The sequence below is a fragment of the Paroedura picta genome, chromosome 11, assembly GCF_049243985.1.
Source record: "Paroedura picta isolate Pp20150507F chromosome 11, Ppicta_v3.0, whole genome shotgun sequence".
Classification (NCBI taxonomy): Eukaryota; Metazoa; Chordata; class Lepidosauria; order Squamata; family Gekkonidae; genus Paroedura; species Paroedura picta.
Genome location: NC_135379.1, coordinates 27,966,729 through 27,985,525, shown reverse-complemented (window position 1 = coordinate 27,985,525; position 18,797 = coordinate 27,966,729). Strand labels below are relative to the sequence as shown.

At 39.8% G+C, this 18,797-nt stretch overlaps 1 protein-coding gene across 2 annotated transcripts in view; it reads right to left on the bottom strand.

Annotated features, from left to right (window-relative positions):
- The window catches only part of DNAH11 (dynein axonemal heavy chain 11), a 191,927-nt gene that overhangs the window by 81,670 nt on the left and 91,460 nt on the right, over positions 1–18,797 (bottom strand). For both annotated transcript variants that reach the window (XM_077303577.1, XM_077303578.1), the window contains 7 exons: positions 16,720–16,913; positions 15,011–15,173; positions 12,227–12,350; positions 11,187–11,329; positions 8,015–8,176; positions 1,041–1,274; positions 2–148 (listed from right to left, as the gene is read on the bottom strand). In XM_077303577.1, coding sequence (XP_077159692.1) covers positions 2–148; positions 1,041–1,274; positions 8,015–8,176; positions 11,187–11,329; positions 12,227–12,350; positions 15,011–15,173; positions 16,720–16,913 — 1,167 coding nt within the window. The remainder of the gene's footprint in view (position 1; positions 149–1,040; positions 1,275–8,014; positions 8,177–11,186; positions 11,330–12,226; positions 12,351–15,010; positions 15,174–16,719; positions 16,914–18,797) is intronic.

Genomic DNA, 18,797 nt, shown 5'->3' with positions numbered 1-18,797 from the left:
CCTTTTGCTCCTCTGCATCAGCAATGGCCTTTTCCTTGCTCACTTTCTCAGTCTGAAGCCCTATCTTGGTAATCAAAGCTTCAGCGTCTTTATTTCTCAGTTGCAATTCTGCTTCTTGAGAGGCAAGTTTGTATTTTAAGTCTTCCACCTAAAGCAGAACAGCAAAGGCATTCGTTTGGTATGGCTGCCACAAGGAAGCTTGGACAGTTTTCAGAAAAGGTGAGTGCTCAACAGCTGGGTGTTAATGAGATACTTTTATGACTATATTAACCACAAGACAAGACCCCAAGTAACTATTTGAACTTGCTTCTCTAATTGCCTAAATAAGTGATAAGTGTAAGGTACATTTTCTCTTTTTTTTCTATATCCAGATAGAAATATACCTTCTGATTCTTAAAGCAGTTAAAAAGTACATAGAAGGCAGAGTTAAAGAAGGAACATCTCAATAAGTATCTCATATTCTTCATGGTTTTTAACACAAATCTCTGCATTATGGACTTGCCAAATGTGCTATATTTGCTGAAACTAATCCAAAACCCACACACTACTTGTAGCTTAATAATACTATATTCCACTGTAAAGAAAACTACAGTTGTAATCCTAAAAATGCTTTCCTGACACTAATAAAATGGGACTTCTGAGCAAACCTGCTCAGAATTGCTTCCTAAATCTTTTTTGCAATTGCAATATTTTAAAATGAACATGTTGTTTTAAAGGATTTTCTTGTTTATACAGAGCTTATCTTCAGCAATAGAGCAAAGAGTTTTGTGGTGTGGTGGCAGCTACCGCATCTGCACAGTCAATCAGAAGCCTTGCTAAGCAAAACCCCCACCTGGCCCTGCCTGATTTCTAAAAACACTTGGCTGGTGCCAGAAGGTATCAATGGATGCCATGCACCTACGGGCATCACTTTGCGGATCTCTGCACTAAAGGGTGGCAGCTAGTTCTGGCTTTTATACATTGATTTATATCAGAACAATAATTTAAATGACAACTATTTTATTAACTTTATTAAAATACATTATTATTATTGGTAGTACCTGAGAAGATGTTGTCTTTAGTTTCTGAATGCCATTTAAAAGATGTTCCTTATGCTGGGATATTTTCTGGACATTCTTTTCTAGAAGGTTCTTGTAAAGCATGATTTGTTCCAGAAAACTTTTGGGAGTTGTATAGCTGTACCGTTTCTCATTCTGATGAAACTTTACACTTATCTCATTCACACTGGTATGAGCATAGGCCATGAAGTGGCAAATGGTTTCATAAAACTCTGGCTGGAAACACCAATGATACACAAGTTAGTTTCAGATATAAGATTTAGCATTCAGTTCATTACACTATTCAGGCAACTGATATTTCTCTGCTCAAAGATACTTCTTCATTCAAAATCAATGGCCAGGACAACTTATTGGCAGTGGGACATACTCTGAGGTTGGCTCCTTTACACCTAGCACATTTCTGAACCCAGCAGGAAGTTGGAGGTGCAGAGCTGATCCCTTATTAAGCCCTTCCTGGCCAAGGGCTGTCTCCTGATTCAAGCTAAACTACCAAGGCAGGCCATTCCTGGCCAAAGGCCAATCAGTTAGTGGATGAGTAATCACTTTGAACATTATTGAGGTTTACTGATTACTGATACTGATGATACTGATACTTATTACTGATGATACTTGGTTCAGTGGCCAGAATTAAAGACCTAGGCATGAAATATTAATCGGAAAATGATAATTAGTTCTAGCAGGACGGAGAATGCTATTATTGTTCACTAGCATTATGTTATTCTATATATTAAATGGGAATAGAATTATTGATGTGAGATAAAATTAAAATATGAATGTGACAATTCTAAAATTCCCTATTCTTTTTAAAGCATTTATTATGATAATGTATTAAAATTACTATTAAAATGCTTCATTATCAGTGTAAGCAATTTTCATTTTGCCCTCTATGACTTCTACCACACTTAACTTTCTAATTTGTGGAATCACATCTCCCTCATTTTAATGATTATTTATTGCATTTAGTACAAGACGTACCCAGTTCAATTAATCAAAGGAAACTTAAAAATCAATTAATATGAATTAAATGAGCTACAGCAAGTCTTAAGAAAGTCACACATAATTTACCAAAGCATTGTCAATAACGCTTTGAGATTTTTTGGAAAATTACTCACGAGTGACTGTTGATACAGCTATACATTTCAAACCAATATAATTAATATCATTTAGGTAGACTTGTAATTTGTCTTAGAAAGAAAACTTATCTTTGCAAATAGTTCCTTTAAAAGGAGCTGTTTTCTTTACTTTTTTAAGGAGGATTATACTATTTGGGAGTAAACTGACCAAACTCTTGTTCCCCCAAGGAAATTGTTAAAGTACATTCATAATCAATTTCAGATTTTAAGAAGTTAAATTACTCCTTCCATCATTCTCTCTCTCTCTCTCTCTCTCTCACACACACACACAATTAGCCAAGAGCACTTTTTTTTTTAACAGAGTGATTGGCTTCTGCCCAGCCATGATCCTTATGAAAAATCTTTACACAGCAGTCTTGAAAAGCCTTTGGTAACAACAGTTTCATTTATAAATCAGCAAGGGTAGAAGTGGGTTCCGGTAAAGCTGGAAGTGGCCTGAGACAACATGTCCCAATGGGGCAAAATAAGTATTGTTATCAAGCTTAACAAAATGGCACAGCATGGGAGGCATGCTGAGCCAGAGAGCAGCTGGCTGTAATTCACACTGTTTTTCAGAAAAATCTAATCGTTCTGAGCAGACCTCTTTGATGATTGGTCTTCCCTGCATTTTCAATTTGTCACTTTCTCTTATGATAAGGTCAGCAGTGACAGCACTTCCTGACATTAACAGCTGTGTCTTCTAAAAGGGTCATTGTGGAACTACTAATTGCAGTAATTTCATTAGCATAAATTATTTATTCCGCCATTCATTTATCTCCAAGCTTTTGGTAGTGTTTTGTTCAATACTACTATACCTTATTTTCCAGTCTAAGCTCCATCAAGCAGAAAGGAAATCAGTAAGATTATTGCTAATTTGACCCTTTTTGAGCAAAAACTAATTTTACAACAATAAACCAATAACTATAACTGAAACCTTATAAATTAAACACTTTGAATGTTCCCAGTAACAACTCAGCAATTAAAAAAAACAAAATCAATATTTGTCCATTAATGGGTTTCCACGCCTGCAAAAGATGCAAATTGGGTAACAGCCCTACGAATGCAGTGGGGTTTTACATCCTGGTGCACCACTGAACAGAGAGTGTATGTTGATGAATGACGATCAGTTGGGTTTGGAGGTACGGAATGCAGGTGCACTGTTTTTCACCCTAGGGTCATCAACCCCCGGTCCGTGGCCCGAAGGCCTCGGTAGCAGGCCGCCGCTGGTCACACCTGCTTCTCCCCCCCCCCCGCAGTGAGAAACTCACCAGGCTGCGAGAGATGCGGCCACCAAATCGGCCGCTTCGCTCATGGCCTGGCTAGCTTCTTGCTGCTACGGGGGGGGGGGGGGAGGAAGAGGCAGGTGCAGCCGCTGGCACGCCGGCAGACACAAACGCGCATGTGAGGAGCTGCACCTGGTGGTGAAAACATGCATGCGTGGCAGCTCTGCACACGCATGGCGCCCGGGCCACCGGCTCTTCCCCACCCCTAGAGGCAGTCCCCGACCATCAAAAGGTTGGGGACCACTGTCCTAGAGGATACAGCACTGACCGTCTCTATTTGACCATTTATGCACTGGAGGTTTCATGCAGGCTGGAGTTTTAGTCATGGCAAGTTGTCCCAGCTCTTCCTGCACCCACACGGGGAAGCATTTGGCCCGGTGCTCCTCATCTACCCCTGATTTTTGCTCCTGCATGGGAGCTGGGGCAGTGAAGTTCCCAGTGCATAAACGGTCTTTGACAGATCACTGTTTTCCAATTTTAGGCAAAAAGTTTTCCCCTTAACTTTATTGTCAGAGACTCTATCTTTAAGTGAAAGGTGAGCTTACATGGTTGTGATATCTTATTCTGACTATTTCATGCTCCAAAGCTTCTTCAAGGCCTGCTTTGCCTTTGCAACTTCTCAGTGAATGCGTTTGCTATGTCTCTGCAAATCATGGGGTTGGGCCAATTAGAAGTTGAATGTAGGTTCTACTAATGAATTTAATTACAGGTCTTGCATTTGTTGTCACAATTTACTGGGTAGCGTAGCCTGTGCATACTAGTTATGTGTGGTCAACTGTCCTTTAGCTAATAGAAATAACACATTTTCTAAAGATATCTAACTTCAGCTTGGATAAACTGTACAAATGACAATCAGTTCATATCCAGTCTACTTCAGTGTGGAAACTTTACAAAAGGAATAATTTTTTAAATTAAATATCATTATATGCAGTATACTTTAAATTCTGGAGAACATTCCTCCTTCTTCCTAATTTTAATACATTTACCTTCTCAACTAATTTTGATCTCTTCAGAGACGTCTATTACATCAAACCAACTTTCCCCACATCATCTTGGTCTGCCTGGCTCTTTGCAGCCAGTGCATCCCGACTCAAGACTATAACCAAATTGGGGCTGAACTGCAGGAATGAACAACAAATTCTTAAAGCTCTGCTTAATGAGAAGAATCATGCTCTATTGGCTAAAATTGCAAATATATTTTCTTCTGTAGTTTCCCACACCTTCCTGTCCCCTGAAGCCCAAATGCTTATCTCTATATTTTGACTCCTTTGAACTGTTACTGGTTCAAGTTCCCAAGGGAGGGGGGAGCCCCTATATTGCTTACCCTATGCTTTGTACACCAGTTCTGACTATGTCTTCAAAGTAGATGCATTTTCTATTAAATAAACTTTGATTCAATGAGTTTACTTATTTAGAATTCAAAGTCTCTCACATGGGGATAGAATAGATTTGGTCCTGTTTACAATAAATCCTAGGGACTGTAGTACCTTTAGGGCTAAATGTATATCTCTTTGTAAGGCCTGTGTTGTGTCTACAACCAGCAACCAATTGTCAAGGTACACCATACAGCCTTGGGTTCAAAGACATGCCACTACCACTGATACAAATTTCCTGAAAACCCTGGGGTTGATGCAAGGCCAAAGGGCAAAACTGCAAACTCATAATGTATAGAGTTATATATGAACCATAAGTAACGTCTAGAATGTGGGTGACCGGCAATGTGGAAATACGCATTGCATACATCCAGAGTTGCAAACCAAGCATTCTTAGACAGAAGAGGAATAATCTCCTGCAGGGATATAATTCGAAAACTTGAGGAAGTAATAAACTTATTCAGAGCCTGCAAATCTAAAATCTTTTTATCAATTGCAAAATAACATGAGTAAAACCCCCAGGGACAGGACCCAGCGCAATCACCACTCCTTTCTCCATTACAGAGGTAACCTCTTATGTAAAAAACTCCAAAGTGTCCTCCACTAATGTGGAGGAATCTTTGAATGGTGATAGTGAATGGACTCTAAACAGTACCCAAACTTTATTATACTTAGAACCCAAGTATCAGAGAACATCAAATCCTTTCATAAAATAAGGGGGACCTCTCTAGTCATTGCCCTCTGGCTCATGAACCACTATCCCTAGGTGGAAAAGTTTTGTTCCTTGCCCTATTACCATTTTGTTGTTTCCCATTTCTGAATAAACCTTGCCTTTGGGCAGGTGCATAACTTTGGGTTCAATTCTTTGAATAGCTAAATGGTTTAGAGCCAGTGTACCTCTGCTGGGGCCTCCAGGACCTGGTTTTTGGTGTTTGTGAAGCTCCCAATGTTATACCCAAGGTCTTAGCTGCTGGGTATATTTTCTCATTTTTTCAAAAATGTCCTCTGTTTTCTCATGAAATAACTTTCCTCAAAGGGAAGATCCTCCACCATAGCTCACATGTCATTGGGCAATGTGGAGGAACAGAGCCATGCATAACAATGGAACGCGATAGCTGTTCCCATAGAGCATGCATAGCAAGAGGCTTGATGTTGAGCAGCATTAAGTTATTGCTTGGCCAATTTCATGCCTTCTGAAATTATGGCCTCAATCTGTGGTTGGTGCATGGCTAGAAGGATATCCATAAGGAGCTCCGATACCTCCCCATGATTGCCTGGAATTTTGCTACCCTCAGGCCCATGGCCGCACATGAATAGCCCATAAAATCCTGGGAGGGATCAGCTTCTGAGGCAACAGGTGAAGAGGCCGGGGACCAGCAAGAGGTGCTCTCAAAACAGTGCCACTGGTCCCGCCCCTCACCCACTGACCTGCCGCTCTCTCATGCCGTGTCCTCTTCGCCCACCCTCCATCCCGCCAAACAGTGACTTCGGTAAGGCTTAGCTGCCCATTGTCATTCTATGTAATATCACAGTCATTGTTTTTCTTTGTTCAATATTGGTAGTACAAGAGATAAATAAATGATAGCCACATTTTAAAAGAAATGCTCCCACATTTCCTCCGCTCTCTGTCTGACTTAGTTTTCAATTCACAATGTATTATTACTTTTAGACAGATTTAATTTTGTCAAAGTTATTATGTTTTCTCAGAAAAGATCTTATAACGCCCCCCCCCCTTTAAACGGAACACTGCAACTGGTGTCTTGTTGATGCAATAGGGAGGGTATTTACTGAGCACATAACAGTGGATCAGTTTCTGGAATCTTACCCCAAAAGTCAGAGTATCTGCTGTGATGACCAGACTGTCTCTGAAAGCTTTTATCAGGATTCGACAGTGTTTGGCTGCCGCAAATCTCTCTTTTATAGCAACAGATAGTAAGACACAATTGGACACGCTTCATTTAGCCTTCTGGAAATCCCATGTTTTCCATCACTATGAGTCCTTTACTTTGACATCATCACACAAAACTATCTACGCTGCTGAGCACTAAATGATATATCAAACGTGAATTCTGGAATTGTAGACAGAATAAAGGTTTTTTTTTTAAATTCCTCTTGCTTGTATTATTTATAAACCAATTGTGAGCCAGTGTTTCCCACAGTTTCTGTTTCCAGACTTTGCTCTACTTTGTTAGATCTGTCCCTGTCCTCAGCATCTGTACTGGTATCAGGCCATTCATGCCCAATATTTGTATTTTCTCACTGTTTAATCATATTGATGTAAATCCTGATCTTTTCTAATCTTTCTATTCTTGGTCAAAGTCAATCTGGCTTTGTGAGGAAAGGAGTCAAATTATGAATGTTAACAATGCACTTTGCAGAGCAAAATGCAGATGTTTTATGAGCACTTCTCCATCAGGCTCTTTATCATTCTCAAGAGTATGTTTCTGTGTATTTGTAGTACTGTGTTTATATGGGGGGGGATACACTGTAAATGTACTTAGGTGATTTATGTCTTCACTGCTACTGACAGTATTCTATTCTGACTTCCTGAAATTCTTCAAGGAGAGGACTATATCTGAATGTTGCTATTTAGAGACAATAATGATATTACTTTACTAACTTGCATCTTATAAATAAATGAAAGAAGCTTACAGAGAAAATATTCTCAGTTCAGGACCCAGGTTAAAAGAGAACTTATGAAGTCTGCTGGTGGAATACTGAGGACAGCCTTCTAATTTTTTTTAGTTCTTTAGAGAGGGAGAAACATGTCAGCAAATTCAAAAGAGCTAGCAGCTTGACGCAAAAGCTGTAACATTTCATTTCCCATGTTTCCAGAACTGGAACTAAACTAATCTAATATTACAAAAAGTTTTAAACAGTCCATGAGATGAAACCATTCCATTTTATAAGGTGTTCTAAAACCTTAAAAAGAAATATTAGGATCCATTAGCATAAACTGATTTTGCCCACTAAAAAAATATTAGGTTTTAAAAATTTCAAACTGCAAAATTTCCAAACAAACTGAAGGAATGCAGTAAGTAACCACAGTAAATGCTGCAACTTTAAATGAAGATAAATATGCAAAGAAACATACAAAAAAGGATCCTCCCCTCTGTTCCATTATAGATTTTGCAGAGAGCAGTGCTGTTTTTTGCATAAGATTTAGGATGTTGAAAGGAACTCTGTACCTTAATCCCAGGCATCTCTTCAATGAACTTCCTGCTGACGGACAGCAGGGCCTCCTGTGGCCACTCATGAAACCAGTCAATAGCTGTGCAGTTAACTATGGCTGGGAACTTACGAGCTCTAACTCTCAATGTGGAACCAATAGGAGAGAAACACATAATGATCTGTATGGGTGAAGAGAAAGAAAAAGAAAGGGTGAAGCATTACATGATAATCAAAGAGAGGAATGCAGTCAAATTGCGGTGGCAGCGAGCCACTACAACTGGGTTCACCAATGAAAATGCAATCTACCCAGTAGCTAATGAGCTTATCCAAACCGGGGGCTATTGTGCATGTACAGGTTTTCATCGAAGTTAGCATGCTGACCCTTTTAAATCGTTGTATTTTTTTTTAACGGTCGTGTTTTCCTGCAAAGATTATGAATTTGAAAGACGGTCTTATGACAGCAAATTGTGGAAGGGGGGAATTCCTCCATTGTGCTAGACTCTCACTGGCAGGCCATGGTCAGCTGCAATGTCATATGCTACTGGCGGGTTCTTATGGGAACTGTAGTTCATGGGCACGGAAACCTCAGCAAGAAATTGCAATGGGGGCATAAAGTCTTCTGAAAACACTACAGTCTTTCCCCCTCGGAGTTATGCTGTTCCTCATAAAGAGTGGATTGAAATGCTTGCAAATGCCTCTGAGGGTATGAATAAATTAATTTCTGATGGTGTTATATCATCATAGCAGAGTTGGGAGGGTCTGCCCCAAAGAAGGGGCACCTCAAGATCCCATTGGTGGACGAGGGACTAGAGGCTGTCCGTTTCCCCCATTGGTGTACGGTGGCATGGGGAAGGAGATCAAACACACACTAGTATTTATGCATGAAAAAACAGACATTTTCATAGTTGTAAAAGAAAAGTAGTTCTAAAGCTAGTTTTAAATACTGTACTGAAAAGATGCAGTAGCTGTGATGAGGGGGGGATGCCATGCAGAATCAAAAATACTATTTTGGCTTTTCTGTGGCAAAACCAGCTCCACATGTAGAAATAAAAAAAAAAACAAAGTCTTTTTGCGAGGTTTCCTGCCATGCATCCAGGACTTTACGCCCAAGCAAGCGGTGTTTTGTTCACATGGACTGTGCTTTGTATTTAGTGCTTCCCCAAACTTTACCTACTTCTGAATCACTTCTCCACCCTGTTCAGTATCAGCTAATAAAACTTGCATTAATCAACAATGCAAAATCCTAACTACAAAATAAAGTCATAAAAATAACCAGTTTAGCACTTCCTGAGTTTCTGAATCTTTTAGTTAACAATGGCCACAATTTTAATGCAAGATTAAGGCAAGCTTTCTCAATCAGGGTTTCATGAAACCCTGGGATTTCTTGACAGCCCTGGAAGGGTTTCCTGAATAGGTGGGAGTTAATGACCAATGATAACCTGGAGGGGTGGGTAAGGGAGGGATCTCCGGTGGGTGTGTACACAGCTATGCTTCCCAACCATATTCTGCACAAAATTGCTACTTCTGGGTTTTTTTGAAGCCTGAGGAATGTTTCAGGGATTTCTCAACAGTAAAAAAGTTGAGAAAGGATGGCCTAAGGCAGGGGTAGTCAACCTGTGGTCCTCCAGATGTTCATGGACTACAATTCCGTGGGAATTGTAGTTCATGGACATCTGGAGGACCACAGGTTGACTACCCCTGGCCAAAGGAATCAGATAAACCCCTACCTATATCTAAATAACAATGCAGTTAAATGATGCTTGGCTGATCTTCACACTCCTGACTTTAAATATCTCCTTGGAATGAAGCACCACTGATTTCAACAGAGCATCACCTAGTAAGTGTGTTTAGAACTGAAGTCCTACATTACAGCATACATTCTCTCCTGCTACCTTGACATATTATCTTGCAGATGTTGTCTGATGTGTTAACCAACATCTTCAACAATACATCCTCTCTACTTTGTAGCCCTTTAAAGTCTGAATTGATACTTTTCATAGCTGCCACTGGAAGTACTAATTTTGCACAGTGGGACACCTGCAAAGCAGTTGGCAAGGCAAGGCACATTTTAAAAAGCCATTAAAAATAGTGAAGTCATGGATGAGATTAGAGAGGGGATCAAAGAGGATGGAAATGAAAGAAATAATTTCAAAACAGACAGGAGCCCTTATTTACAGTTTTTCCCACAGTATCAACTACAAGATAACATCATGGGGAAAAAACTTACTTTAGTCAAATCCAAAAGAGAAACAATATAAGATGTAGATAACTTTCCAACGTATCCTACAAAATCTATAAGCCAGCTCCAAAGAGGACAATGTTAATTTAGCTTCATAGTTAAGTAAACTCAATTTTTGGAGTATTAAAGTTCAGTACTTAATATGGAAACAATCTTATGATGTAACAGCTCCAGAATACTACATATGTCAGTAAAGCATATACATTTATAACTTTTTAAATAGTAATATTATAATAAGATATTCAATAGTGCACAGCGCACTGAATGCTTTTAACCAGGGGGGAGGGGGGGGAAGAGGCAGGCACAGCTGTGAGGTAGGTAGGGCTGAGAGAGCTCTGTTCTGTGAGAACAACCCTAAGAAAACTGTGCCTAGCTAAAGGTCACAGAGCTAGTTTCATGTGGAGGAATGGGGAACCAAACCCAGTTCTCCAGATTGGAATTGGTTGCTCTTAAACATTACACCATGCTGCTCCTAAGCACTACTCCATGTTGGCTGTTATACCCCTCTGCCTAAAAATAGGAAATGCATCCTGCTGAGCTTCATTGTCCAATTAAAAGTCTTTTAATTAAACAAGACAAGAGCAAGGAGTTGTTCTCTGGGACTACAACAGGCAGCTAGATCTAATGGGCTTAAGTAACAGGATATCAGATTTCAGTTCCGTTTAAGGAGAAACTTTCTGACAGTGAGGTTCAACAATGGAACCAACTACCTGAGTGTGGGTGGGCTCTTCTTTGCTGGAGATATCCGGGCAGAGGCTGGACAGCCATCTGTTGCAAGAACTCTAGTCTGAATTTCTTACACTGAGCAGGTGGTTCGAACAGATACAATAAATGACTTCCTCCATCTTTTGAATTCTAAATACTATGGTGTTCACACATTTAAAAATCCCAAACATTTATCACAAGTTCAACTGAGATTTCACACTTGCAGTCTCAGACATATGGCTTACTTTTAGCTGGTGTTGTACTCTGTCTAAAAAAAACTTCCAACAATTTTCTCTGGTATCAACAAGACCACGTCCTCGTATCTCATTTCTAATTCCGGCAATTATAGCGTCCATCTCTTCATCGCTAAATAGATCTGGAATTTCTCCTACATGAAAACAAAATAATGGATTTAGGAAACTCTACCATAATGGCAAAATGAACACAAGCCTCAACTGAAAACTATTTAGACTGTAAATCCTCTGGCATTTGTGCTGATTCTGTATGGCAGGAATGAAGCTAGTTGCTGAGGAATGGAACTAGTGATAAATTAATTCAGAGTATTTTATTGTTTATATTTTTTAGAATATTGTGTGATTTTAAATATACTGCATCCCACTCTCAACCTCTGAGGATAAGGCAGAATACAAATAAATTCCTAAATTTTGTATTTAAATGGCAATTATCTTGCAAGGCAATTTTGTTTTAGAAACTAGAAACCACAAATAACAGACTAGGATTTTGTGATGTTTCTCAAAGTATCCTGTAACAGTCTTCATATTAGTCAGTATCAGATTATAGTCTGTCTAGTCAGTAATAGGAAGTGCATGCTGAGGTGCTTCATTGCCCAATTAAAAGACTATTAATTAAACAAATTAATATACTTCCCTCATATTTCACTATTGATCTAAAACACAAAATCAGTCAATAATATATTATGGACATGGACCAGCAGAAAATCTAAACTGCACAGAAACTACCTCCTCAGTCAATCCATTTAAGGTCAGCAGAAAGGAATCAATATACAAGCCACAGCAATGAACAGAACCTATGCCTATGCAACACATGGCCTTGATATTAGCTTCTAAAGAACAATATTATTTACTATTTAAGCAAACTAGGCACAGTATTGAAGTTAGCTGGGTTGACATGCCTTTTCCCAAAGGGCACCCCACCTGCACTGGGAAACATGTCAAAGACAAATAATCCCCCTTTTAAAGTTCATTGAAGCCACAGATAATTTGTCATTGGGAAGATCTTTCAAGAAATGTGTAGGTCTAATCACCTGATGCCAACAAGTCATTAATCAGCACAAGAAAGTGTTCATCTGGAACCTGAGCATCTGTCAGCAAAAACACAGTGGGAATGTTCTTGGCTCCTGCCTTGATGTACAGATTGGCAAGATCTACCTGTAAGGAAAGAAGGCAATCATTCATGTAACATTACAGAACTGAAACAAGAAGGGGTAAAAAGGGATAACGTGAAAATAATGGATGTAACATGAAAGCACCACATTGATGTTTCATGGTTCCTATTTACATATCCTTAATACAAATCCTTCTCCAGAGGATTTCCCCCTAAAAATCTACCTCTGTTTTTAAAGTCACCAGATTATGAGATCTATTGACTTGATAAGGCTATAGAGTGAAAATTAAACAAGCAATATATCAGTAAAAATAAACCTTCCTCATAATATTCAGGAAATTTATATTAAATCAAGGAACTTCCTTCTTATTCTTGCTAATAATGCCTGTTCACAGCTATTAGATTTAACACGCATTTTGTTATAACAATTGATTCACAGAGAAGGAAATGCGCTACATACATGGAAATCTATGTATTTTAGTTTCTTGTACAATTGTTTTGTCAGAAGATGTCATTGCAAATGTATGCCTCAAATATTTTCCAAAACAGCATGGGGACAGAAAAAATATGGGTTGATTCACCAAAGAATGAGTTCCTTCCCTCTTGGAAAAAGACCTATACACTAGATTCACTCCACATCGGCGGGTCATTTTGATACAACCCCAAACCAAGTAGGAGCTGTTTATAGATAAGTGACTCCCTTATAGCTGGGAGAACACTTAAAGTACCATTAGAGGTACCATTTTTTTTGCACTGTAGGTTTTTGTCAAATAATGAGAATGAACAATACCTCCTCCTCCTCATATGCATATCTGGTAAAATGTTAAGACTATTTTGAAATTAAAGGCAGAATGTTATGGTAAAAAGACAACCTGTGGTTTGTTCTTTTACTGATTCAAATGAAACAAAAATAGTGGTTAGCTGGGAATCAGGAATCTTAACTTTCTAAACTAAGGGCAACAAGAAGGGAACATGCCAGTCCAAGGATCTAATGGCGTAATCTTGTTGCAAACAAGCCAAGGATGGTTGATGATATCCAGATACAGCCATAATTTACCTTTAATGCCAAAAAAGTGGAAGAATAAATATCTAGCGGAGATAGGAAAAGGCATCTTTGAGATTTAGACTGTGACCAGTGCAGTGCCAAATTGTACTAGAGAAAGGTAACTTGCTAATCTCACCCTTCTCACTGCAGCTTTCTTTGCCCCCAAAATCATGCTCCTTCAGATTTGGGGACTTTTGGAAATTTGAAGTGGTGACGGGAAGAACAAAAGTTGTCCCCTTCTCCAAAAATTGAAAAGGATTCTCTCAGCTAGAAGCCATTGCTGCACCAATGAAACACATTCATAGGATTTAAACCAACTAACAACGTAGACCTGGTGTGCATGACAAAGACCTGGGCTAGGGAGGACGAAACAGTCACCCTTAAAGAACTAGTCCCTACCTCGTTCTCTGTCCTTCATCAATCTCTGACTGCCGGGCAGGAAGGAGGGATGGCTATCCTAGTCCAAGAGAACATTTCCTTCAAGGCTCTCCCTGTACTGACAATTCCAGGAATTGAATGTATTTGGTTTCGGGTGGGACTCAATTGAAAGCATGGCCATCTGGCTGGTGTACCGTGCGCCCAATGCATCTCCAGATGCCCTGCCAGCCCCGCTAGAGAAGGCTGCTGCCTGTTTGCTATAGTTCCCCAAACTCTTAGTTTGGGGTGACTTTAATGTCCATGCAGAGCTGCCACTCTTTAGGAACGGGCAGGACCTAGTGTTAGCTATGATGACACTGGGGCTCTCGCAATTTGTTCTTGGTCCCACCCATCAAGAGGTCACAACCTGGACCTCACTTTTGGTTCAGGGTTGAATGTGGATCTGGCTTCAGCCACAGCCATGCCACTATACCCTGAAGGCCCACAGTTAAGGCTGCCACCCCTTCCTCAGTTGGGTGCTGAGCAGATTTTAGCTCGTCAACAGAGACTTATGGATCCAACTGGATTCCTGAATGCTCTGTGGGACCCAGTGCCTCCTGGTACTTCTCTAGATGGACTGGTCAGTGACTGGCACAACAGCATGCTGGCTGCCACTGATGAAATAGCTCCACCCCCATCTCAAGCAAGCCCCTTGGTGCACTGAATGCAATGACAGAAACAAGCCATATCATCACTAATTAGTGCCCCCATCAAACAGCACTTGTATGCTGACACAAGCCTTACATCTACCTACAGTTATCCTCACTCTCTGCAGTTTCCATTCACACTTTTGACTGGCTACTCTCTAGAGTGATCTACCTGAATACAGTGGAGGAAAGATCAACAGAGTTTACAAATACTATTTACACAAATGGGAAGGGGGAAACTTTCGTGAACAATGAGATGAACAACCAGGGATGATATGAATAACCTTTGGTGAACAACCAGGGATGATATGCCCTGGTTTCTAAATTTAAATTAGAGAACGTAAATCATGCAGGATATAGTAGAATAATACAGGCTATAACAATTTTGCTGAAATGAAGCAAGTCTGCCTGTCGTCACTTCCTCAATGGGAGACTGCCTGGGAAACTTATTTAAGACATGATGAGTTCCATAATGGAAGAAAGACATAAATATAGTACATAAACAATTGAATGCTTTGCTTCTATTCTCATTGCAGCTGCTCAGATTCCAAATTGCATTTTCAAATTCTCACAATGGTGTAATATTTAGATTTACCTTGAGGTCCTGAATCCCATAGCCTTTCTTCAGTGTAATCTGGAACACTTCAAGAGAGCCTATGAATGCAGCCAGTCGTGATAAGCTTTGTTTGCCACTGCCACCTACTCCAACCAAAAGTGCATAACCACGAGAGGATTCTAAGATTCGACTAATACGACAGCTGATGATAGGGGAAAAAGAGTTTATAACAACAGAATTTAACAATACTTATATTATTATTTTGCAATTTGCTTTGTCTGTTTTGATCTCTAGATGTGACCACAGTGGGTCATGATGAAATTAGTTTCCAAGCTTTGTCACTGCAAAAATCATTCCTAGATAATAATGCTAAAAGATACTAAATTTATAGTTTCTTATGGACATCTATGAAGTTGTTCAGCACAGAAGTACTAACTTACTTCTTCCACATGCTATCTCAGAGTGATTATTAGTCTGGCAACATTTCAAGAAAATTAGTAACATATGAGAAAGCGGCTATATCTTGACAGTCTGCTCTTAACTGAGGTTAACAGAACCCAAAAGAAACATACTGAGTAAGTTAATTACTCTTCTCATTTAAAGTTTTCGCCATGTGTTTATTTTCTACTTGAAAAAGGACACAACAGAGTGGACTGAATTGCAAAGGGTGCTTCTATAATTTCTGCCATGTTGAAGCCCATAATCATGTAAGAAGGGACCACGCTAAAAGTGATGACAATTTTAAAAGAATTACAAATGCTTCTAAATTGGCAGTAGGGCCACGAGATGGACCTGTGGCCACAGTAACTTGTAGTCTGGTCCACAGAGGTAGGCACACTAGTATAACTGTTGCTATGCAAAGTTGGCTCTACTGAAGAGAATGACTGGCACAACCAGTAGGACCTCCCAGAGGAAAATTACATCCTATCAAGTAAGACTACTAATTGCTGTCTTGCATGGTAGTTAAAAGTGGTTTCAAACACCAGCCCTGTGATCTACTGGGTCATACTGACCCAACTAGCAACACTGCCACAAAATGTAGATGAATACCCTGGACACAGTCTGCAAGTATAGACAAGCAACAGTGGCTTTAACACTATCATTTTAAAAACTCACTCTTACAGAGACTGTCTTTCATGTAAAAGAAATGCAAAGTCACCCAACTGCCTTCAGGACAGGGAAGCAAAATGTGCTGAGCAGACCAGCTTTATTTCTACATCTCTGTTCTACAAAAGCAGCAGCCCTAATAGCCCAGACTAGTTTGATCTTATCACAGCTTGGAAGCTAAGCAGGACTGAGAAGCCACCAAGGAAGATGGGGGCTGCTAGAGGAACATAATAGTGAACCACTTCTGCTTATCACTTGCCTTGAAAACTCACCATGAGTTGGTTACAACTCAATGCTTACAACTCAATGGTAACCAACCCATGGTGAGTTTTCAAGGCAAGAGATAAGCAGAGGTGGTTTACTATTACCTTCTACATTTTACAAATGAGGATTTGAGGCTCAGTTGTTTGTCTAAGACCACTCAGTGAGGCCATGGCTGGAACCAGACTGGTGCCAGGAGCTTTCAGTTTCATAGATCATTCTCTTAACCAGTGTTACACCAGTTCCATTGAATTAAAATTGTGCAGTAGCAGCAGTTCTATGGATGGCTCACTGCTCTGCATACTAAAATGAGTAAGTCTACACTGAAATATAGCAAGTATACATAATTATCTCTATCAGCTATTCGAACATGTACTTACATGTGTTGCATGGCATCTTCAAATAAAACTAAGTTCATTGATGCATTCAGTTCATTGTAGTTTTCAAGAGTCTCCACAAGTATCTTTCTCAACATGTCCCAGTTCTTGACAGGCATATAGTTAGGGTCTGCCACCCCATTTGCAAAATGACAGTAAATAAGTGGTTGCTGGAGAAGAATATGATCTTCCACACCCTAGTCAGTTGGCAGCATAAAATCAAAAGACATTTTTTTAAAACTCAGAAATGTGTCACATTTAATCTTATCTTGACTGTGCAGAAAATGCCACACCCACCGCCAAGATTGCTGATTGCTAAATAAATTTCTGAGTTTACAGATTTAGTTGTCAAGGACACAATGGGTGAGATTATGGATTATGGGTTTATGATGTACCATGTAGCTGTACCTTTAAGGGCACTTTTGTTACCTGAGAAAAAAGGTCAAACTGTGTCAGTTCTCTAGTGTGAAACTAGACATTATCTATGCAAATATGTGTTGTAACCCCACATTAGCTGAGGAGGCATCTTCAGGGAGCAACTATCAGTCCCCCCCACACACTCTGTCAGTTTTTCTACAGCTATTCTTATTATGGATGAAGATAATTTCAGGATAATTTCAGGATAATTTCAGGATAACACAAGCATATGCTCAAAGCAGATAATAAGATTTCATGCACCATTCCAGGAAGGTGACTGACAGTTTTTCTGCGATGGATGTAGGACAGGCTGAGGAGAAGCAACATATATATATTCCTTCCACTTGACCATTCTGGCACTGGCACTCAAAGTATTCCTGGTCATTATCACCATGGGCATTCATGAAGGCCATATAAAACTTTTTAAAAGTTTTGAGTGTGATGCCTCTTTAATCTACAGTTTTGAACTGATAGGTCAAAAAATCTCCTTGGAGGGAATCTTTAACCTGATTGGCCCTGGAAAGGGACTCTCAGAGAGGCAAGCAAGACAATTTAAGTCTCCAGCAGCTCCAAGAACCAGCTTCAATTAGCTTCTTGACAAGGTTTTGCACCAATCCCTAGAGAGACAAATGCTTTGACATTGTAAGTAGACCCAATTAGCTTCTTGCATTTTCATTAGTTTGCTGGAGTTCTGTAATTATTCCACGTGTCCATAGATTAATCTGAAATACTGGTGTTTTTTCTACTCATGTTTAGTGAATAAAATCCTTAATACCCAAGATCTAGCTATGAGGTGATGGCTTGGTGTAGTAGTTAGGAGTGCAGACTTGTAATCTGGTGAGCTAGGTTTGATTCTGCGCTCCCCCACATGCAGCCAGCTGGGTGACCGTGAGCTTGCCACAGCACTCTTAAAGCTGTACTGACCAAGCAGTAATATCAAGGCTCTCTCAGCCCCACCTACCTTACAGGGTGTCTGTTGTGGGGAGAGGAAAGGGAAGGCCATTGTTAGCCACTTTCCTTTGGGTAGAGAAAAGTGACATATAAGAACCAACTCTTTGTCGTCTTCTTCTAACCAGCTTCAATTACTTTTAGAAGAGGTGTTGAAACAGATAGCAAAGCCAGGTATGGAAAAGCTAGGCTCAAAGTGGCTTACAGTCACCTTCCCTTTACTCTCCCCACAACAGACACCCTGTAAGTGAGGCTGAGAGAGCCCTGATATTCCTGCTTGATCAGAACAGCTTTATCAGTGCTGTCACAAGTCCAAGGTCACCCAGCTGGCTGCATGTGGGGGAGTGAAGAGTCAAACCTGGAATGCCAGATTAGAAGTCTGAACTCCTAACCACTACACCAAGCTGGCTCTTAACACCACTCTGCAACCCAGAAAAGATAATATAAGATCCCAAAGTCAAAGGAGAAATTTGGAGGAAGGAAATTTCAGAATTATCCCTAAATTTGAATATGATAGTAAAGATTCCCTCAATTTTTCACCACCTACATGACACTATCTCAATGGGATTGGAGTTGAATTTTTGACAGTTTTTGTTCTTCTTACAACTTTCCTTAGTTTATGATATTGTATATCATTGTTTTAAAGGCAATCAGACATAATAAAATCATAAACATACACGGCTACTGATCTAAACAGTTCTCTGATTAGCAAAATT